The sequence below is a fragment of the Nicotiana attenuata genome, unplaced genomic scaffold (assembly GCF_001879085.1).
Source record: "Nicotiana attenuata strain UT unplaced genomic scaffold, NIATTr2, whole genome shotgun sequence".
NCBI lineage: Eukaryota > Viridiplantae > Streptophyta > Magnoliopsida > Solanales > Solanaceae > Nicotiana > Nicotiana attenuata.
In genome coordinates this window covers 167,604-191,549 of record NW_017670574.1, presented here as the reverse complement: position 1 = coordinate 191,549, position 23,946 = coordinate 167,604, and the positions used below count along the sequence as shown (strand labels likewise).

Genomic DNA, 23,946 nt, shown 5'->3' with positions numbered 1-23,946 from the left:
TTGATCCACTTGCTATGTTCCATAAGTTGTTGTTGCAGGGTTAGTATTAAACTTTATAATTTGGCATTCTTGGATGTACCTGACCTTCCAGCATTGGAATTGTTAGAAATTCCGAAAGCCTTCAGCATGAGTTAGGGGTATCCGTGGCCAGAGTCGTTCCTATTTGGGGGGTTGGTGTACTGCTACGGTTGTTACCCCCAATCAATATATTGAACATTAGACCTATCTGAGTATTCAAACTCTGTTGTTGAGCCGTGAAAGACTTCAAAATTTTCTCTAAACTAGGTTGATCCAAGGAATTCCTTCGAGGTGATGCCCCTCAAAAATCCTGTCGTGAGGATTCGCCACTCTATTTGGCGAAGCTGTGGGTCGGCAAGTCCGTATTGAAGGACGGATCTTTGTGTTGTGACTTGTCCTTGTTTAGTGATGTTCCATCTTTCCTAACTGGTACCTCCTTACCCGTAGGTGGGACCTGCTTTTCTTGAGGATTGAGAGAGTCCTTCAGTTGTCCACCAAGTTGTGGTGTCATGCTTGATTAGTTGGCTAAGCGTTCTTTCCAGTCATTCTGAGTTACAAAAAAGAAAGAAAATTGACAAATTAGAGACAAGCCTTTTAATGAGAACAAACAACCAGAGCTTCGAGTCAATTGATATTTCTTGTGAGGGCAAACTTCTATTGTTCATTCATCCCCTGGAATGACACTTACCCAGGCAGCATCGTATCGCCACATAAACTATCCACGTGACAGAGTTATATTTTACCAATACAGCTACTGCTTTTTATTTTGCTTAAACAACTTCATATGAGGTTGTGTTTTTTCTCATACCTGGCTAATCCATTTTTCGTAGTTCATCTCCCCTTTGTCGTTAACTTTCTTTTCCATGTCTTCGCTACTTCGTCTTTTATTCTTTTAATTAAGCCGAATCATAAGTAAAGCTTTGAGAACTGACTCACGTGTAAAGATTTTTAGCCAGTTTCTTATACCCTTATAGCTTTCGTTTGTCTATTAAGTGTCACTTTTTGACTTCCAACAAGAGACGAGAGATCATAAGTTGGATCTCTGGCCTGAAATGCTGCAAAATATATTAAAACAACATTTGCTTAAGATTGTTCTGTCAATCAGTTGGGATTGGCTATAGTTTCGTAATTGTTCTTAATGGTAAGATACACATCTCTTGTTCCGACGAGGCATATAAGAGCAAAAGAATTTATCGTTATTTTTACTCATATGTTCCGTTAATCGTTATATGGTAATAGGCAAGAACGTAACTATAATTATATCTCATTCTCATGAATATAGGTGTAATCGAATCCGATGTTCATCATACATTATTTTATGATGGTATCTTTTCGTTAATCTTTGTCACCTAAAGCCATATGTGATGTGGTAATTTCTGCCACTACAGCGTTCCATCTTTGATTTTTCTCTTTACCTTCTTGTTCTTGAGTTCTTTTTCATTCAGTTCCCTATCTTTCGAAGTCTTTGCGACCAGTGTCGTATTAAATTGTGATTGGTAGCTTCTTATCCTTCTTCGTCCTTTGACTCAACTCATAGCGATTTTAGTCTTTAGGTGCTTTTCTATCTTTCCAAGAGGGCTAAATTAATAAATCTAAATGTGCACATGCTACTTCACAATGGGTTTTATTTCACTTTTTCGGGTTTTGGAAATAGGTTTTGTGCAGAATTAAAAAGCATATTATAGCTATAAAAACGTTCATCATCTGGTGTGGACGAGAAACTGTTCGAACTCTAAAAATGTCAGGTTCTCATCAAGAAAAATTATGCCTCACAAATCTTAAGTTTGCTATAAAAGGGAAACAGAAGTAGTAATTGAAATAGACTGCGACTACAAGAAAGGCCTTTCAGCCATAACCTTACTGCTGCTGCTCTTTCACATCAAGCGTATCTTCTCCCTCAACAGATAAGGATGCTCCTTGCGATGTTGCCATACCCAAGACCTCTCCGGGTGGTGGATGGTCAAACTTGCATGTCGCCCCATACTTGCACATTCCAGTCTTCATATAGTATGGACAGTGTACAGCACCCTGCCAGTATCATCGCAAAAGATTAGAGGAAAAAAATCTTTTACTTGCATTTCCAACTGACCAAGTAAATGAGAAAAGGTTTAGATACAATTCAAAGAATAACAGCCATCAACTAAAGTTGAGGAGTTAAGTTTATATGCCCTGTTAAGAATGGATGGGGGATGGAAATAAATTGCAAATGTACATATCAGTACAGAAATTTAGTATTCTGCGAGGGGTTTTCACTGATCAGAAGATATTCAAACACACAACCATTGGGTGCAATGTAATACCTGTAACAAGATGCACTAGTAGGAATTATGTGGAAGTCTGTATTTTTTTTAGCGGTAGTCATACATCTGTCATAGTTTATTATAAAGAGTTATCCAATGTACGGTGTTATCGTGTTATTTGCCAATGCTTGTGAAGATCTAACCAACACATTTTTTTGGGGATGTTAAACACCCCTAAGAAGAATCAGGTTATCAGAAAATTTATATAATGCCTTGAAATACTTCGCCCACTAGAAAATGAACATGTCATATTTAGGGTTTAGAAAGTAAAAGGTTAACAAAGTACCTCCCTCCTTGGTAGACCAGCAAGAGTAAGCTTAACATTTGGCTGCTGCACATCCTTTGCTGACACTACTGGTGCTGAACGATCAAGAGGGTGATGAAACTTGCATCTTTCACCAAACTTGCATTCCCCAGTTTTCATATAGAACTGATGGACAACATGACAGACCAAGCAAGATGTGCAAAAGAAAGATAGTGAATGACTAGATCCAATTAGACTAAGAACATCAGAAGAGAAATTCATGGCTGATTTAGATAATAGTATAGCAACAAGACAGGTAGCTCCCTATAGTATCTACTGTGTATACGTTATGTGTATATGTATGCATACTGTAAGTCAACTCTTAAAAAGCATAGATGAGGGCCTAATAACATGCACTTGTCCTTAGAAGTAATAAATTTAAAAGTCAACAAGAGGTAAGAACAATGCTACATTTACTAGACTCCAGATAGTATCTGATATAGGTGGTACTGCAAACTATGTTCATGTTTTGAAAGGTTTACCATGTTCTTTTCAAGATTGATACAATGTACTTCTGGTCTTTTGGCAAAGGTAGGTGAATTCAACAGTCAAGACAAGTGACAGGTTCAAGGAAAAAGAGCAATCATGCAAGCACCCGACAACAAGGCTGCAAAAGATGCTCCTCGGGTCCTAAGATATACAGATCTAATGCCAATTAAGCGGCACCTTTTGATTGGGGGACAGCATAAAAATGCCTTCTAACTGATAAGTAACAAAATATAGTTCATAGTCCAGGACCCAAAAGAATGTCACATGCATCCAGCTTGAGAGTAGTAATTCACATCTCTTTCAAGTATGTCTTAGGACAAAGTAGGTACGCACATCGCATTCAATTTGTCCAGGTCGTTGTGGATAGACAGGTGGAAGCAACCCAAGCTGCAGCATTGAAATAAACGATACATTCAGTAACATGTTCCAAAGCTTTCTATAGGAAATACAAACTGAACACTGCTTATACCATTGTCTGAGTCAGTCTTGGATCTAAATTTTGCAAGAGAGAGGCAGCTGGATTAACCATTCCAATGTTCAAATGTGTTGCAGGAGAGGCTACAAGGGCAGGACCAATAGCAGCTGCTGGAGGATGAAAATGTACCGAGTGAAGAGAATCAGTAGTTGACTCTAGGCATTAAAGTTTTATGTTAAAGTATATTTGAATAATGCCCCCAGCTGAAATTTCGTTTATAGGTCTTTTCTCAACTGTTCAGATTAAACTGAAATCTAGTGAGCGTCTTTAAATCCAATGACACTGATGAGTACTACTTTATCACTTTTTTACAATGGTGGTGTCATGGCCTGCTTGCAAGCACCTCGACTATTCCATCAGATGCCTGCAAGTACTGGTTAGCTCTAACTACCAAGACCCAAAAATATGAGAAGCAATCACCTAACTTTTTGACTCTACCGGTATTCGAACCCTAGTCTCATACTGTCTACATTCCAACTTCATCAACCTTTAGAACATACCCAAGGGACACTGGGCGCAAGTACTACTTGATAACTTTTGTCCCAGCAATCCCGTTATTTAATAATTTGCAAGATATATTGACATTTATTAAAAAAAAATCTGAGAACATAACACATTTTCTAATCCTAAAAATTCACATGAAGTATGCTGACACTAGATTAGATTCAACAGAGATGTGTTTCACACATAATTACATATCAGACCAAAACCTATAAAATTCAAAACAAACAGAAGGCAAACAAGAACCTTTTTTTAATAGGTATGGCAAACAAGAAGCTTAAGACCGAGAAAAATATTTTAGCAATGATCCAACAGAACTTATTAATATCCTTACTTCTTTCAGGATGGTTGTAACGGCAAGTGCCTCCATACTTGCAGCTGTTTGATATTTACCCCCAAAAACAAACAAAAAAAAAAAGATGCGTTGTAAACCAATGAGTAGTCCAACTTTTTGAGTATTTAAACTGTTAGCAGAAGAACAAAAAGTAGAAAAACTCCCATGTTTACCAACAAAAACAGACTAACCTGCCAGTTTTTAGGTAGAAAGGACAATCAACTTCACCCTGTAAAAGATAAAAACCAGACGAATGAACTACTTCCTGTGGGTCTCTGAAAATACACCTCTTAGCATATCTAATTAAGCTTAACAAAAACAGCCAGCTTCAAGTAGCTAAGTTATGGTTATTTTATCAAAAAGAAAAGCCATGGTCCTTACGGATGAATACTCATATTCTCTTCTGCTTTCTCTTTCTAGAGGTTAAAATCTCTATTTGCTAATTTTCTTCTTAAAAATTTCTATTTGCTAATTTCTCCAAATAGGAAGTACCTGGATCTACAAAATGGAAACATACTGTAGACAAATACCTGAAGAAAAGAATCAAACTTCAATGTAGCCTAGCATCACTACGATGGCAGTGGCACCCATTACTCAGGTAATGAAAAGACATGAGATGCTTTAAGATCCTTGGGTCAGCAGTAGGTGAAAAATTAGTTAGCTAGATTGTCTTAAGAACAACACGCTCTTCATCACAATAAATCCTCAAAGTCAAATTGCGGTGCCAGGATCGAAGTATCACAATATCATAATTCTTTTGCTATAGTAAAATCATGTTAACAATTGTCAAATGAAGTAGACAAAAACTGCAGTCTATTAATAGCTATCCTGTGACAGCACAAAAGGAAAAGAAAAAGACAAACCAAAAAGTAAACAAAACAAGAAAAAAGCATGTAATACATTCTTACTCAATGAAGATAAACGATAAAATATATGAAGTACCGGTCTAATAGGAAGGCCTTTGGAGTTGTGCAATAAAGCTGGAACAGAAAGCGGCTTGACGAGATTCACATCCTCAGTCATCTCATTATTAGCAGATCCAGGGTTTTCCGCAGAGCCACTTTCTTGCTTTGGAGATGGCAATTGTATATCTCTTGGATGGTGAAATTTGCAGGTAGCACCAAATTTACATGTCCCCGTCTTCATGTAAAACTGCCACAGTATGATTTTAAGTAACTATGAACCAGCAACACATTACATGCATACTCACACAATCTTAGGTAATACGTAGTGCTAAAATGAGCACAAATATTCGCATACCGCGCATGAGGGTTCAGAAGGTCTCTCAGGCAAGACAGGAACATCAGAATTTTGTACAGAACCCTGAGACCGAAGCCAAATTAACAGTTGAAATAAATGAAACTTTATCTTCATAATAAGAATATAGAAGTTGAGCCTGTGAACCTACCAAATGAGCTGTATTATCTTTGGGGTGGTTGAATTTGCATCTATTACCGAACTTGCATTTTTGAGTCTTCATAAAATACTGGAAACATGTCAACATACAATTAGGCATATTAACAACACACATAGCTGCAAACACGTCAAAGAGTTTTTCTTACTGGACAATCAGGCTCTCCAGGTCTTTCAGGAAGAGATTCAGTTATAACTGGAACCTGCATAGATGAAGTGGAGGAAAACAGCTTGAAACATAAGATGTGGTGACAGATTTTACAGACAAGTGGATGCAAATATGAAACAGTTTAAAAGGATCTTCCACCAGACAAAAGGGCGATGCCTCCAACTTTCCACAGGGAATGAGCGTCCATGATAATGTAATTAATGTTAAGAACTGTCAAAAGTGCAATGCATGAACCAGCCTGCGTGAGGCCAAGAGCTCGACTATATACCAGCTAGAAGGAATAGACATTTTGCCTCTGAATCTTTAGCAATTAGCAAGCTGCAAGTGCTAGTCTAGGATTTTTTTTGTAAGTGAGAGTTTAGAATTAATCGGGGACTGTGAAAACCCTAAAATGCTTTACATTATCATAATTCAATTTGTAAATGATGAGCATGAGTATCAAGCATGAATTTTGAAACTAGTGGGAAAGAGAATTTCAGCTACCTTGTACATCTAGCATCTTTAAGTGTAAGAAAGTATAAAAGGTATTAAGGTATATAAATAACTAAATAGAGAAGTTGAAAAACAGTTCATTTCAAGAATTAAAAGTATTTTGAGAATGTCAAAAAATGAAATCACAACAAGTTTATGGAAAGGGGGGACTAGTATTATATGTATGACATTATCATGTAGGTCACCCAAAAAAATACTCCCTCCATCCCATTTTACATAATGGTGTTTGACTGGTTACAGAGTTAAAGAATGAGAGAAACGCTTCCGAAGCTTGTGATATAAAACAAACTATAAACATTTGTGTGGCTATAAATGATCTCATTAAGGATAAAATGAGAAGTTTAAAATTGAGTTGGTTCTAAATATAGAAAGTATCATCCTTTTGGGGCAAAGTAAAAAGGAAAGTGTGCCACATAAAATGGGACAAAGGGAGTAGGACATGAACATGTAATTATAGATGAAGGCCTAAAAAACAAATAGCTACCAATCTTTGTCAATGTAATAACAAATCCTTTTCAACCAAACACACCACCTCGAAGTTGGAAGCAAAGAAAGATATACCAACTCCTAAAAACCAAATGAATTTACAAATACATGACTAATGCCTCCCACACCAACAAGGAACAAGCACGAATTAGATGGATAGCATTTCAATAGTTCTGTTTTCATAACGTTTAAATTGTCCTTCACCAATTGACAAAACAATACAGAAAACGAAGCTGAGTACTTGCTAAAGCAAAAATCCGCAAGTTTTTAAAGAAGATATTAATGTGAAAGCCAGATTTCAAAAATGACAAAGGAGTTAATTCACACTTTGGAAAATTGGTGTATCACAATATTATGTTATCGTCTAAGCGTGAAAACATAGATATTACAGAAGAATTTGGAAAATATGAGCTCTCTCGAGCGGTAACTACTTTGTAAATTATCTCTTACCCATTTATCCTTGCAAAATAATACCATAGACTATCTGAAGCAAAGATAGTAACAATACGTGAAAGATTCTGTCAATTGAAACTGCCCGCACAGAAAAACGACACTCAAAAAACCTTGGGCCATAGAAATTCTCATCAACCAACTAAACCACTGGAAAACAAGTTGATGTTCTATAAATAAGAAAACGATTCATCAATAAAACAATAAACTACAATTGTGGAGGACCAGATATTGCTGTCTTGCAAGTAATACAAAACTTTCAATGAAGAGGGCCCCCAAGTCTCTTTAGAGAACAATTAATGATAAAATGATAAACTAATATGGTGGAGGACCAAATATCCCTCTCTCCTGAGTAATACAAAACTTAAACAAAGAGCTGGGTTCAATCTCTTTGATGTTCTTTTAAAGCCATTATGTGAACAAAGCATAACTTCCACCATAATAAAACAAGGAACACCCTTCATATACCTCTAACCCGTGTTACTGATACCAAAGCCATTACTAGGACAAACCTCTAGTGTTTTGTTTTTCTTTTTATTTTTAAATTTTTGATAAGTCAACTAGGTTTTATTAGTGCTAGCAAAGGGAAATCACTTTACTGAAAAATAAAGCACCCCCTTAGTTTCATTTTAGGGATCTTTACACAACTAGCCAGCCGAATCCACTGTTTACTTTTCATCGTCGGTATACGTATATTGTACATTGATTATACATGGTTATACACCTACTATACATGAATTATACATATGATGTGCCGGCTATTTTTAGTTTAAGCAGTTGGGTGAATAAACAGCTAATTAGGTTAATCCTTCTTCATTTTAAGTGTCTTAATTTGAATTGGCACGAAGTTTAAGAATGTGAAGAAAACTTTTAAATCTTGTGATTCTAAACTAAAGGTGAGCATAACATACCAAAAATACACTTTGAATCTTGTAGTCTTACAAATGTCGTGGCATTTTTGTAAGGGAGTATCGCCAAAGCCATTATTGGGACAAACCTCTAGGCTTTATTTTTATTTTATTTTTTATTTGTGATAAGTCAAGCGTCTAGGATTTATTAGTGCTACTAAAGCGAAAACACTTTACTAAAGTATAAAGCACTCCCTGTGTTTCATTTTATGGGTCTTAGTTTGAATCAACTACGAAGCATAAAAATGTAAACAAAACTTCTAAATCATGTGATTTTAAACTAAGGATATGTTTTGTACAAAGTAAAATATGTTCCACGAAAAATGTTTTCCTGGAAAATATTTTCTTGAAATTAAGTGATTTTCTTATTTATTTTCTAGCGTTTGGTTGGTTAACAGAAATTATTTTTTGAAAAATATATAATCTAGGCAAAAACTATGGGAGATGAGGTGAGGGGGTAGGACAAGGGCAGAGGAAAGGGGCCGAGGGAGAAGTGGGTGGTGTGCTAGGGCGGGTGTTGGTTTGGGAGGGGGAGATTTGTCGGGGCGGGTTTGGAGGGTGGACGGAGGGTGCGTGGTTGAGTAAGTCGGGGTGAGATCGGGGTGCAAGATGGTAGGTCGGGCTATGGGGTCGAGGTGGCGAGGATGTGGATTAGGGGTTGGGGTGGGAGTGGGAAGGTTGAAAGAGAATTTTGAAAATTATTTTTCCTCCTCTTGGTAGAGAAATCATATTCTTCCAATTGGAGGAAAATGAGTTCAAATGAAAAGTGTTTTCCAAAGTATTTAAGCCAACCAAACATGGGAAAATTGAAAAATATTTTCCTTCATACCAAACACACTTAACATACCCAAAGTACACTTTGAATCTTGTGGCCTTCAATATGTCATGTCATTTCTATAATGGAATGTCATTACGGATAAAATAGGAATGTTAGAATTAACATAGAAAGGAGGTATATTATTTGAAACGGGCTAAAAGGAAAGTAAGACACATCGGTTGAAGCTGTCAAAGTGACTTAGGTGTCTTGCTTTCCCTTGAAAGTTGTCAAAGTGACTCCCTCACACTGTTCAGAATGTCAGGAAGAGGCTAATCTGTATGGGTTTACAGGGAAACCTAGTGCCTTTGGGAAGTTACCTGGAATATTATACCAGTGGTTCAAACGGGGGATACGGTCCTGTCAATAGCTGAGAGAAAATGGAAGCAAAAGAAGATAGGGGAATAGGGTACACCATGCACTACAATTAGCTATTCATGAAGAAAGGCAGCCAAGGTTCAGGGTTGAGTGTGTGATATATTTCATGAAAGTAGAAAGACGAATTTGGGGGGAGAGTATAGTTGAGGAAAAGGAAGAGTAGGCAATAGTAACCAACTATTATGCATATGAATATATTGTCTTGGAACGTGAGAGGTTTGAACAATCTTGGGGAGCGAATAATAAAAGTAATTACACAAATGGAAATCATATGTGGGTTTGTCTATAAGAAACCAAGAAAATGGGTATTAAAAGAGGATTGATCATAGTGAGGAGCAAATGAAAGATAAGGTTAACCTTTATTCGGACTAGTAAGGAGCAATTGTGTGTATTCTGTTGCAGAATAAAGAGTACTGTCCACATGAGATCATTTGACGGCAACAGTCCGCGCTAGCACACAGCTAGACTAATTCACCGGACAACCTGTTCGGCTCAAACTAAGTATTGCAGCTAGGATTCAAACCTGGGTATAGATACCACTCAAAAAAATTCCCAGAACAAGTGGAATAGTGGAGTACAGTTTTTCTCTTAATAACTTCAAATGGAGGGCTAAAGAAACTTGTACAAGATACAAGCTCATCAGTATAGAGATTTTTTTTTATGAAGTACGTCATCATTATAGAGATTAAAGACCTGATCAAGACGTCAATGTTCCACATACATCAACATTGCATTTTCTAGATATAGTACGCGGAGTAAAACAAATATATATGCAAGATATACTAACTAGATATTGTAGTGGCATATTAAAATAAAAAGATATCCAGATTAAAACTACACATTTCATAAAAGCTATTGCTTAAATGACATGGAAACTTACCCAGCATTTTCATAAGTAAAGACTTAATATAGATATACACGGGAAAGCAATGTAATACATTAAGTGAAATAAGAATGACTTATTTGATAACCTATTGTGTTTTTTTCTATTAAGAATAAATAGCAATAAATGATCACCTCTTTCCAATCTGGGATTCCACCCTCCGGAACCCAAATAGGATGGTCAAACTTGCAGCTATCTCCAAATTTACAGGTTCTTGTTTGCATATAATGGGCACAATCCTTCTCTCCAGGCCTCTGGGGATATATAGACAAATTGCTTGCACTCTCGAATCTAGGGCGCTTGGCTAAAGGATTGGCTGAAAACCAAGCTTCAGCTTGCCCAATTGTATTACGTGCACCCAAAAGTGTCCGATGATACAGTGCTATGGTACGTAATATATACATAAACACAAAAACACAGATGTGTCTGTTATTATACATAGAAGTATACAATTTTATATTTACATAAGGTAGTACTAGTAAATATGTGCAACAAGAATTCAAATAACTAATAAAACTTAAATAATGCTTTTATGCACTAATTACACATGGGAAAACAGATATCTTGGTATAAAAAAAGGACATAGAAACTAGTGGTGTTTACAAAAGCTTTAAACACCAGTAAGATTTATCAAAACTTGCCCATTACATGGAATATATCTAACTCATAAAGAGCAGAAAACATTACTGGACTTATACAAAAATTATTTGTTGTTAATTGTTAAAATAGTAGAGATATATCTTAATATCTTAAAGCTATACCAAGAGAGCAACTCAAATGCACTGTGCTGGAGGCAGCATTATTTATTTGGAGTAAATTGTTAAGTTAAGTGCTGAACGAAACCCCCAACCTCACAGTCTCACACAACAAAGGCAAACCGCCAACCGATACTTTCATATCATCGCACTAAGCCCTACCTCAAAACAACCTCCCCTCCTTGCAATTGCCAATATAGGAGGTGCAGCAACAACTATGCCCCAATCCTAAACAAGTTGGGGTCAGCTATATGTCACTGAACCACATTACTTCATTTAAACACATCAATATTATGCAAATACAACTAGAAAGTATTAGAAGTATAATGTATGAATCTCTGAAAGGTTAAACCACTCCCAGTAAAAGTGCTAACATGTCTAAAACATATTCTCAACTAATACAGAAAATGAAAAGTAAGTGTTCCATTCTTCTAAATCTCAAGATAATAGCAGATAAAAACGGCCGATACATGGTGCATTCGAGAAGTTAATAGAAAAAATCAAAAGTTTATATTAGTCAGATGCAGCTATAGTTCATTAAGAAGTACAAGCACAAAATGGATAAATAGAAGGAGAGATAAAGAGAAAATTGTCCCTTACCATCAGAAGAGGAGCGCTTCAAGCTAGAAAAATAAGAGTCGGCAGCAGGAGGTTGCGCAACATCGACTCCAGGAGGTGCAGTCCACGAGGACTGATAAGCCGCCAAACCTGGAATCTTACTCGCAGAGGGGTTATAACTATCACTTTGATTGAATAGCATAGTGGGTGAAGAGAAGGAATAGCCGGAAGAACCAAAATAACTTGAGGAACCAAGTAATGTCTTATTATTATCCATAGAGAGATAGTCGTCCATGGATCTCGTCGTCGTCCTAGACAGGTTGCTCCCTGCTGCTATTCCCGCATTGCTGCTAGGGTTATAGCCGTAGAGCTGATTCGCCATCTCTCCTAGTACAGATTCGACTGGACAGCCGACTGCAAACAAACCTCCACGCAAGGAAGGGAAAGATTTGCTAGTAACTTCTCTTTTTCCTAGTTTGGTTTGTTTAAAGAGACAAAAGTTCAAATATACCCCTAAATATTTTAAAATTGTTCATTTCATCCTTTTTTGTCAAAAATTTTTATTTTTATTTAACAAAAAAGACCTTGTCATTGTTTAGACGTTCATTTATAGCATGCACTAATAACCTAGATTAAATGATAAGTAAAATTCTATAATAAATTAAATTACAACTGTATAAAAACATTACTATGATTTTAGTGTATGTAACTTAAATCCTAGTCTTATGATGTTGTCAAAGTAATATTTGTGCGACACACTACAATTGTAATGATCCAACCGGTTATTTAGAGTTCTGGCATCTCGTTCCATGATTTGAGACTTCCTATAGGTCCATTTGATGTTTTTATGACTTGTGGGTATGAGTGATTTGGGTATGAGTGATTTTGGTCCCAAGAGGTTTGAAAATGATTTGGAACACTTAGTCCTTAAATCGAAGCTTTAAGTTGGAAGAATTGACCAAGGTTTGACTTTTGGGTAAACGGACACGAAATCGGGTTTTGATGATTCCAATAGGTTCTTATGATGATTTTGGACTTGTACATATGTTCGTATTTGATTTTGGGGGTTCCTAGAAGAATTCGACGCCATTTGTTGAAAGTTGACAATTTGAACAACTTAAAAGTTCATATGTTTGACCAAGAGTTGACTTTGATGTTCAGAGACTTCAGATAGGTCTATATAGTTGAATTGAACTTGTGTGCAAAGTTTGGAAGTAATCCAAAGTGTCTAATAGCCTGTTTGGCCAAGCTGCAAAAATCAGCTTATTTTGAGAAGTGTTTTTTCTCAAAAGTGCTTTTCTCAAAAGTACTTTTGGTGAGAAATAGTTTATGTTTTGCTAATCAATTTGAAAAGCACTTCTGGGCAGCGATTAATATTTTTTCAAGCTTTTAAAAAGTGATTTAAGTGTATTTTTCTCAAATATGCTTTTTAAAAAAGTGCTTTTGGAGAGAAGCTACTTTTTTCTACTTCTCCAAAACTGGTTCTGCTTCTACTCAAAAGCATGTTTTTTCTTCTAAAAGTTTAGCCTAACACTTCAACTTTTTAAAAAAAGCACCTCTTTTGAAAAAAGTGCTTTTGGATTTGGAAAAACTTGGCCAAACAGGCTATAAGTGTGATTCGGACACTCTTTTAAAAGAATGTGGATTAAGAACTTGAGAGAAATTCTATTAGGTTTGAGCCCCGATTCTTTGTTGTGATGTTCCCATTGGTGTTTTGAGCCTTTGGACAATTTCATATAGCGTATTTGGACTTTTAGGAATGATTAGATGGAGTCCTGCGAGGCTCGGGTAAGTTTTGGCGCATTTGGGGAAAGTTTCGGTAGAATTGAGTTGCTGAAATAGGGCTTTTCTATAGTTGGCTTAACTTCGGAGCGCATATATCCCAATATATAAATAACTCTAGGATGAGGTTTGATGATATTGTAGCTCTTTGAGTCTAGTTTCTTGTGGTTCAAACCATTTGATATTCCGAAATTTGAGCACGAAGTTATGATCGTTTTACTGAAGGGTTGCAGAGTAATTTTTTTGTCAACAGAATGTTGCAGGTTGCAACATTACCGCAATATGAGGGGCAACGTCGGGGGCACCGTGGCAGTTCATTTTTACTGCCAGATGGTTTTTCGCACTATAAATAAAGCCCATTTCGTTGTTTTGGCATTTTTCTTCAATTCTGGAGCATGGAAGCTCAGTGTTAGGGTTTTTGACCTATTTCTTTATCAACCATGTTAGGGTATGTGATTCTAACTCACTTTATCATCAAGTTAAGGACCTATCATTTATTTTAATATAAAATCAAGGATTTGGGACAAGTCAAGAGAGAATGTAAGAAACCTAGAAATGAATAATTGTTGAGTTAAGCACGCTAATGACATCAAAATGGAATTTTGATAACAGATTTGGGTTCCATGACTCATGGGTGTAACGATCCGACTGATTGTTTTGTGTTTTAGCATTTCGTTTGGTGGTTTGACACCTTGAGTAGTGTTTACCTTGAAAATGGTAACTATAATTATATTTGATTTTGTGGTTCTAAAAATACGTAATTTATTTTAATACTAGTTGTTAAGCAATAGATGCTAGGTATAAGTAAAGAGAATAAGATATGCAAACCAATGGGGTCACAAAGCTGGGCCTCGAGCTGGCTGAAGCAGGACCTCAAGGTCTAGATGGGGCTAATAACTATGAACTATTGATAAAGAATCAATGGTAATGAGGGCCTTAAAGATGGCCTTTTACGATTAATAATGAGCAATTAATGAAGAACAATAAATGAACAATGTAAGAATAAGCAATAAATGTGAAGAATAGTTGTTTTTGCAAAGAGAACAGAGAATGTTGTATGTTATTCAATATGTCATATCCTTACAAGACGACAAGGGTCACCCTTATATAGGAGGGGTGAATCCCAACATAGTACATATCTAATAAATAAATAATAAATGCTACTAGTACAGCTGTGCAACGGCTCAGTATGGATGTATACTTTTTTTTGCTGACTCTGTCAGTCCTCATCATGTGCTCTCGGGAGCCTCCTGCCTCTTTATGACGATCGTCGATTTTCATGCTGCCTCGAGGTACGTCACGATGAGTCTTCGATGTGCTCTGCCAAGGCGAGTGCTTTGAGGATGAGCCTTGAACTGTGCTTCGATCCTACCGAGGCCGAGCTCGAAAACGCCATCGAAGCCTTAAAATCGGCTTTCCCTAATTATAACCAAATGAAATATCAAGGAACGATTTGAATTCTTCAACTCTTCAATGCATCCATCATTATGTCAGTTACGTCACGCGAGCGGTTGTCGACGCCCCCTTTTTCCCAAGAAATCAGGTTTACGACATTTTTTGGAAAAGACAACTCTATTCCCGTTTGGGAATTGGGTTTTAGAATTGAAGAGTCGCCACCTAATGATTATAGTGCATTAGGACACTTTAAAAGAATTTGAGATGAAGAACCAGAGTTTGGGTAAGGGCTAGAAATTATCTCGAGGGGAAGGTGTTAGGCACCCCTCAAGATCCACTATTGTGGTTTCCGGCCATGTTACAGTTGTGACTTTAAGTGCAAACAACAAGTAAACAAGCAAGAATTACAAATACGAGGGGATTTTCATATAATAGTTGCAAATGATTTGAAATTAAACGAAGTTAAAGAGGCTGAAATTTGAGAAGAAAGTAGTTTCCGAAATAAAAATAAACAGATAAAGGGAGGGGGGTCCTATGTTTATAAATAATATGGATCACCCCACACAACACCCGATAATCGTTTATACACGTGGTGTTATCGCGTGGTCATCATATCCATATCTACCCTTCCCACCCCATTAAGGTATTAAAGCGCGGAATGTCTCGTTACTTATTGCATGCTACTACCCGTCCCAATCCTATCAGTCCCGGAGGCATTTGGACTAACTAGTCCTAATGGGAGAGGAGTTTGGGGCCTTTTGGAGAGTTTTCAAAGGACAAAATACTAAGGCGTCAATCAAAACACATAATGCAAGTAAAGGGGAAAGCAAATAAGCAAGTAGGGCTCACATAAGCCTCCTAAAATCATATAAAGCCATAGAGTTTAGCATGTCTTGCACGTACTAGTTTAGTCTTAAATTAAATTAAAGCGATGAGCGGGCTGGTTCAACACATATTTTTAGATAGGAAGTCTGCATTAGGCTTACTCGAATGCAGTTGTCTAGGACTGATCCAGTTGATTAGTTAACCTTTTTTGTCAATGTGTTGGATAGAACTACTGATTTTAAAAACACAAGCTGATTTTAAACGAAAATTTCAGAGTAACAAAAAGTTTCAGAAAAGGGTACGTGGTTTAACAACTAAACGAGTTCCAGAATGCAGATCGGTTGGGAAATGTTTACCAGAGTTCATGCGAGTAGGTTTAGAAAGAAAAGTTGTTTGCTTTAGTAAAATCAACACTGTTTTGAATAAGTGAGACAATTTTTGGTTTCGAAATCCCTATAGGCATGCTTTCTATACGTGATACCTTTTTAAATACTAATGGAAGCCTTGTAAACCAAGATATCTACATATGCCATTTTATTATTAAACCTATCTGTTTGCCTAATGATGCTATTATATGCAGAGATGCAAACCCCTATAGGCATGGTATCTACATGCGTAGTTGCAGAATTCAGAAGTTAAATCCTATAGACATGCTTTCTACGTATGAAATTGCACAAATTAGAGACAAAATCCTATAGGTATATTTTCTACCCTTTGTGCATAAAAGTAACCCCTCCCTATTTCACTAAATCCCCATGAGTTTATACAAATCATTACAGACCAGTAGAACAAGACTGAAATTAAAAGTACATCAGAAGCTATCAGCTACATCCGAGCAGCCTAATTCAGACTTAGTGTCTAATAATATGAGATTGAACCACTTCCGAGATCAAGATTTCCAAAGCCTTCTCTTATCTAGGGTGTTTCAGAGATCCAAGGAGTTTCAGGAACCCCAGGCAATGCTTACACCCAAGATATTAATTAGAATGAGTTATAGTGCAGTGTGGAAGAGCCAACCCTGAGGTGTCCAAGTTCAGAGGGAGCTCAGGGATCCCAAAGCAAGGCTCACAAGAGAGGGGCAGAACTTAAATTCTAAGAATGAGTGCAAGTGCAATAGAGGGGGGGAGAATGCCAAGGCAAGCTGGTGGTCATACCTAACCATGAGGTAGGCTGGCACACCCCTAACCAAGCCTGTTCAACCAGCAAATAAGAGCACAGACCTATTGAAGGTCAGACTATGGTCTAGACAGTGATTAGGACACTGCCAGACCAAGGTCTTAAGCTCAAGATACATATAAAGGGGAAAGGGGAATGGGAATTGAAAGAGTTTAGGACTCAGGGAGTCTAGTCCATATACATGAACAACAATGTCAAGTGTTGTCATGTTTCTGAACCATAACTCAACATACAAAAGGGATTGGGGGATAGGGATTCATGTAGGAGCATAGCAAAGAGACAAACCAACTTGCAAAATTTACATTATGGAAGCAGTAAACCCAATAAAGAATGAACTGGAGAATAAACACATAGGGGAGTGGCAGAAATTAAACAAAGGTAACATACCAGTTGCAGAAGAAGCAAGCAAAGAGAAGCAGGATACTTTCAAACCAAGCCACAATCAAAAGAACCTTAAGCTTAGGAGTACAGAGAACTCGAATATTTTTTAAAGAAAATCTGAGTGTATTTTGAGAGAAGAAGTGATGACTAGTTCATGTTCCAACTCCCTTGAAAGGGAAGAAGTACATGTATTTATAGTTTTGAAAACGAGTAGAAAACAAGGTAACAAATACAGTTTCAACACAAACATGGAAATAATCACAGTCAAAATCAATTAACACAGGTTTTCCCTTTAATCAAGGGATTACTGCTCAACGGGCACTTAACAGGATTAATATAAGGAAAAAAAATCAATTTGTAAGCAGAATGATTGTTGCCATAAAAGGAGCGGTAAAACCATATAGTAGGTGATTAAGTCTAAATACAGGAGTGTACTTATTTTGGAAAGGATCTGGTAAGGCCAAACAAAGAAGGAGAATCAATTAACCCTTAACGGGCGAGTAAAAAATCAGAACTGCACAAGGAAAAGTTTTGAAAATCAATCACGAATTTGAAAATCAATCACAGAAGGGACTCAGTATATAAATGAGGTGCACAAGTAATAGACATGTGAGGCCAAGCTATGGCAAGGAGAGGTAGCATACAGTAATAGCATGATAGTCATGTAGGTCAAATTTCGTTGGCTTAGTAAGAGAGAAAAGATCAGAAGCATGCAAAAGGTTAGGTGAAAACCTTTCTGAAAACATAATCGAGTTTGACAGATAGTAAGAAAGCAGAATCAAAAGAGTCACACAAAGAGATGCTGGAACCTTCAAATAAAGTAGAACAATTTCAAATAGGAGAATCGCACAAGTAAACTTGAGGAACTTGAGTAAACCCCGAAGAAACTAGGGTTTTTCGAAATCAATCGAGTTTAGAGGCGATAAACGAGTAAAACAAACGAACAGTCTCAAAAGCTCGAATAAACCCCCAAAATTAGGGTGTTCGACACTAATCAGGTGCAAACAAAGTAAATCAAACAGATAGACTCAGAAACTCAAACAAATCTCCAAAAATTAGGTTTTCAACACCAATCAAACTTAGAGATGATGAACAAATGAATCGAACAAAATATTAACAAACAGACTCAGAAACCCTAGTTTGAAATCAAAAGATTTTAAAAAGGAAAATCGGGGAAAACGTTTAAAACATCACATATATCACAGATCGAGCAAATAAACGAAAAAGAACCTCGAATAGGCTAGGGTTTCTGAGAACTCTAGAAACGAGAAAGGCTTGGAAGAGACAAGATCAGATCCGGAGTCGATAAGGTCGGAATCAGGCTCAGGAGGCTAAGACACGCCGGAGCAAGGCCGGAGATGGCTAGAAACTTCGAATCGATGAAGGTCTGAGCGAGGACCTTCGAGGTCTGGCCTCGAACCTTCAGGTATCAAGCACGTGAGAGCAGTAGGGGATGAGGATAGGTCGTCCATGGTTAGAACAACCATAGATTCCGGTGGATTTGGGGTTGGAGGTGGCAGAGAGCGATTATGGTTTCGAGAGAGCTCGAGAGCATTTGAGAGAAGAGAGGAGTTAGAGGCGGCGCTTTTGAACTAACTTCCCTCGATGGTGTAGCTGCTGAGTGGTACCCTGGTGCAGTTAAGGATCTTTCGGGCTGGGTTCTCCAGCTTGATTTGACTTGCCTGTATGCTAATCGCGTGTGGCACGGTCTGTCCAGGGCCCGATGGGAAGCTAAAAACCATGGTAAGTTTTTCCTTCTATCGTACTTGAGCTCGGTACATGAGGTATCCTTTAGCCGTATTCTCAATTTTCGACCCGCCCTTTTGTGTTTTTGTAGGCCTGGGAGATGCCTCTTTGATGAGGGAAAACTCCTCCGGGGAGGCAGGTACCTCAAATCTTGCCAAGGAGAAGAACAGAATAAGAAAATCGCCGACTAAATCCTTGAAACCAAAGAAGGCAAAAGCTCAAAAGCCTAAGGTTGATTCAGTGACCCTAACTTCGGAAGCAACAGAGAGTCCTCGAGCTGGGGCGAAGAGGAGGATGACTCCTTGCATGCGCCCGGGGGAAGAGGAAGCGTGCCTGCCTCTGGTCTTGCTGGGCCAATGGCTGTTGAACCAAAGGTTTCCAAACCAAAAGTTGCTGATATTGTCCAACCTCAAGCCGAAGAGGCTCTCGAGGATGGATCAGATAATGCCCCTAAGCCACTCGATGACCAAGACATTCCCCAAGCCGAGGGGCTTTTGGTAGATGAGTTAAGGGATCCCAGCTCAGAGGCTCCCCGAAGGCAAGAGAAGGCCCCGATCGATCCAACCGGAGTTATTGACGTGGGTGGTTCTTCGTTGGATCCGGCATTATATCCGAGGGAGATACGGGATGTCCATGATAGAAAGACTTCTGATGCCGGGGCATCCCTCGGGAAGAATGACTTGTTTGAAGGATTCTTTATTGGGGTCGAAGAAAATCCCGAACTTAACGCGTCGCTCATCCTCGAGGAAGTCGAGAGGCTATGCAAATAGGTGATCCGTCGTTGACTGCGCTTCGAGCTTCAATCCTCATCTTTACTGATTTTGTTCTTTTATGCTTTCAGGCTGTAGTGCTTTACAATCGGGTCGTTGCTAAGTCCCACGTTGAGTCAATCCGCTATGAGGAAGAGTGTAGGAGGCTCTCATATGAGGTTGACGAGCTCAGAGCCCTTTCAACTAAAAGGGAGGAAGATCTTCATAACCTTCGGATTCGTTTGGAGGTGATGTCTCGAGAGGGGACTGACTTTGCTGAGTAGGTAATATAATTTTCGTATGTTTTTATTTTCGTGTTTGTCCGACTTCGGCACTTAACGCCTTTGGGTTGATCTTTGCAGCTTGAGAAGAAAGATATCCTGATGAGGGAGGGACTTGGAGCCAGGGATATTGAGATTCTCGGACTCAAGCAGCGTGTGGACGAGATAGCCTCCGAGAGAGACGCCTTTTAGGGGAAGTTGATCTCCACTGAGTTATCTTCAAGATGCGAGGGCGGATAGTAGTAAGTATAAGGATCTTTATGCTGAATCGGTCGCCGCGCTATCTGTATCCAAGTCTGAAGCTGATGAGCTCATGTCCTCGTACAGAAAAGATGTTGCTGCTGCAAATGCTCGGGCCAAGAAGGTGTCTTAAGAGGCCGAGCTCGGACGGACCCGAGCCCTGGAGCATGCCCGATTGAAATCTCGGAGACAGGCGCTCGAGGATGTGTACGCAGGGGGCATCGATTTGTCAGCTGAGATAGAGAGGGTGAAGGCCCTAGAGGAGGAATCTAGGGCTGCTTATCGGGCGGATTGGGCAGTTATTTACTCTTAACGGTTTGGCTTATCGATTATCGGCTTTTAAATGTATTAATCCGCTAGCCACCCAATAAGATATCGGGCGGATTGGTATCGATTTAGCTCTTATCGGGCGGTTATCGAGCGGTTTATCGGCCTAATTCAATCTATATTGCGTGCATTAATTGTTTGCTGACCACCTAGCGTACAAATTCAAAATAGGAAATTACAGATGAGTCAATATGGTCTTTATAATACATATTGAAGTGGGAAATTTATTTTTGATAGACTACTGGAAAGGGTTTTTGATTATTTAATATTCTTAACGGGTTAACAGATTATTCGTTAAGAAAATTGAATAATCTGCCCCCAAAACCGATAAGCCGTTAATAAAAAAATTTCAATATGTTCCCCGTCCGTTAAACCGTTAACCCGATACCAATAAGCCATTAAGCTTCGATTTCGATTTCGATTCGGTTTTCGGCTTCGGTTCGGTTTTGAACACCCCTAAAGGAATCGGCAACCCTGCATTTTTCCAATGATGGTTCAGCCGGTGGCTCGTCCAGCGACTCGGAGGATGATGAAGATGAAGGCGAAGTCCCCGAGGGGGAAGAGGCCGTTGATGTTCTGGGGGTCGAGCACCAAGCCATTGAAGGCATATTTTCTGAGGGAGCTCCGACCGGTCGAGTGACCCCGACGGTAGATTAGGTTTTTTATTCGTTCCTTTTTGTATGAGGGTTCCAGACACGAGCCTTGCAAATATATCTTTGTGGACTTTTATTTTATATATATAAAAAGATCTTTGCTTTTCACCATTTCTTGTCTTGCCTTTGCCTGGTTTGATGTCGATTCGACTTATAGTATAAACCCCTTGGGTTTTGAACATACTGCCCCCTTTTAGATCGGCCCTTAGGCTCTTTGAGCTGGCCCTTGGGCTCTTACGTATTGGACCTTAGGCTCTTTAGGCTGGCCCTTGGGCTCTTACGTATTGGACCTTAGGCTCTTTAGGCTGGCCCTTGGGCTCTTACGCATTGGCCCTTAGGCTCTTTAGGCTGGCCCTTGGGCTCTTACGCATTGGCCCTTAGGCTCTTAGGTTGGCCCTTGGGCTCTTACGCATTGGCCCTTAGGCTTTTTTTTGATTGGGTCGATGCGACCTCTAATATGGCTATGGTTTTCCCTCATTTTGGCTAAAGACTTTTGAAGTTTTGATTATGCCTTGGCATGTTTTATGTTCATCCGACTCTTTGACGGCTCAAATGAGAACCTCAATTATGAAGGTGACGATAGCTGAGCACCTCGGGAGGTCCGCTCCAAGGTTGAGTTTTCGAAACTTTTCCATCGAAGGCTGATTGCTTTCGAAGCCTTTTTATTGTTCAGGGGCAGATATTATCGAAGCTCCTTTTGCTCTTGCCGAGGGTAGCCTGATTAACCGGTTCTTTTCGAAGTACTTTCGAAGTATTTGGAGGCCTTTAGTTTTATGGCGGCAGTCGGACGTCTCTGAGCCGCGTTAATTCGGCCGTAGCCTTTTAGTTCGACCGTAGTCTTTATGTTTGGCTGTTGCCTTTAGTCCTCGTGTGCGGTGACCTTGGCGTCTATACCGAGGATATGCCTTTTTAGGGGTCTTACAAGTTCGAATATATAGCCTTGGCCTTGATGTCGGGGGTTATGCCTTTTTAAGGTCTTATAGATTTGAGCATGCCTTGTTGAGGACTTACAGATTTGATGTTGCCTTAGTGAGGGCTTATGAGCTCGAGGTTGCCTGATCAAGGTCTTACAATTTCGAGTTTTTGACGACTCGATGAGCTGACTGTCGAAGACAGTCCCTGAGTGTTCGAGAGTTTTTTTGCTCTTGGGCCGTTTTGCGCGACAGTAGTGAACTTCTTCGAAGCGCAAAATGTTTTGATAAGCAAAGAGGCTTCCTCGATTACTTGATATATGCGTACATATTTTTTCTTTTGGAGGCTCGATTATTCTATATTGACACGGTTCATTTGACCGTTTGGCCCAATACAACTTTCTCCTATCGAGGTCCTCCTAGGTATAGTTTGGTTTCTTCAGAGAGGTGATCTCTTGGGGCGATGCCCCCCAGTATTTGAGGTTGATTGAAGAGAAGCCTTGAATACTTGATGAGTTCTCCTTAGGTAGCATATGGATGTTGTCTCGTTAAAAATCTTGCCGGTAAAACCCGTTCAGGATAAAATCCGGTCTAAGGGAAAAAGAGTACAACACATGCTTTAAAACCCAAGGTCTTCGAGTCAAAAGGTGCTTTGGCGTTTCTTGTAGAGCGAAAACGGAGAAGGTTATACTTTAGCAATAATAGCGTTTGAGCATTGATATGTTCCAATTTCTTGGAAGTTGCTCGCCTGCCGAGTTTGTAGGACCCTTTGCCTACTATTCCGAGGATGCGGTACGGTCCTTCCCATCCCGGGCCTAGCTTCCCCTCATTTGGATTCCGGGTATTGAGGGTGACCTTCCTTAGGACTAAGTCCCCGACTCTGAAGTATCTGAGGTTTGTTCTCCTGTTGTAATATCTCTTGATCCTCTGTTTTTGGGCAGCCATTTGGACTAGTCCAGCTTCTCGCTTTTCATCTAGTAGCTCGAGAGTTGTAGTCATGGCCTTGCTGTTCGAGTCCTTGGCTGCATATCGAAATCTGGCGCTCGGCTCTCTGACCTCGGCCGGTATCAAAGCTTCGGACCTGTACCCTAAAGAGAACGGTGTCTCTCCTGTGCTCAATTTTGAAGTTGTTCCGTATGCCCATTGTACTTCGGGCAATACTTCTCTCCATTTCCCCTTCGCATTTTCTAACCTCTTTTTCAAGTTTTGGATGATGGTCTTGTTTCTGGACTCGACTTGTCCATTTGCACATGGGTGATAGGGCGTTGATAGGATCCTCTTGATTTTATGATCTTCGAGAAATTTCGTCACCTTGCTGCCTATGAACTGCTTCCCATTATCACATGCAATCTCGGAGGGGATCCCGAATCGGCATATGATGTGGTCCTAGATGAAGTCGATGACTTTTTTTTCTCTTACCTTCTCGAAGGCCTGTTCTTCCACCCATTTTGAGAAATAGTCAGACATAAACAGAATAAATCTGGCTTTACCTGGCGTTGTTGGTAGGGGGCGACAATGTCCATCCCCTATTTCATGAAAGGCCATGGTGATAAGACTGAATGTAGCTGTTCACTGGGTTGGTGGATCATTGGGGCAAACCTTTGGCATTTATCACACCTTCAAACGAATTCCTAGGTGTCCTTTTCCATGTTGTCTCAATAGTAGCCTGCTCTGATCGCCTTTCGAACCAGATAATCGGCGCTAGAATGATTCCCACAAGTGCCCTCGTGGATTTCTTGAAGTACGTAACCGG

At 39.1% G+C, this 23,946-nt stretch overlaps 1 protein-coding gene across 2 annotated transcripts; it reads right to left on the bottom strand.

The window, feature by feature from the left end:
• Positions 1-1,682: 1,682 nt before the first annotated feature.
• Positions 1,683-12,199, bottom strand: LOC109241143 (zinc finger CCCH domain-containing protein 37). 2 transcript variants are annotated; one of them, XM_019407866.1, is made up of 12 exons: positions 11,770-12,199; positions 10,549-10,796; positions 5,984-6,037; positions 5,830-5,907; positions 5,682-5,744; positions 5,364-5,573; positions 4,613-4,650; positions 4,422-4,465; positions 3,581-3,696; positions 3,445-3,498; positions 2,605-2,748; positions 1,683-2,046 (listed from the first exon to the last, which is right to left on the bottom strand). In XM_019407866.1, exons 1-12 carry the CDS (start codon positions 12,107-12,109, stop codon positions 1,876-1,878), a joined length of 1,560 nt encoding a protein of 519 aa, XP_019263411.1. In that variant the 5' UTR covers positions 12,110-12,199; the 3' UTR covers positions 1,683-1,875. The 2 variants fall into 2 exon arrangements, with proteins under 2 accessions (XP_019263411.1, XP_019263412.1); XM_019407867.1 differs by having other exon boundaries at positions 3,581-3,693.
• Between the last annotated feature and the right edge of the window lie 11,747 nt (positions 12,200-23,946).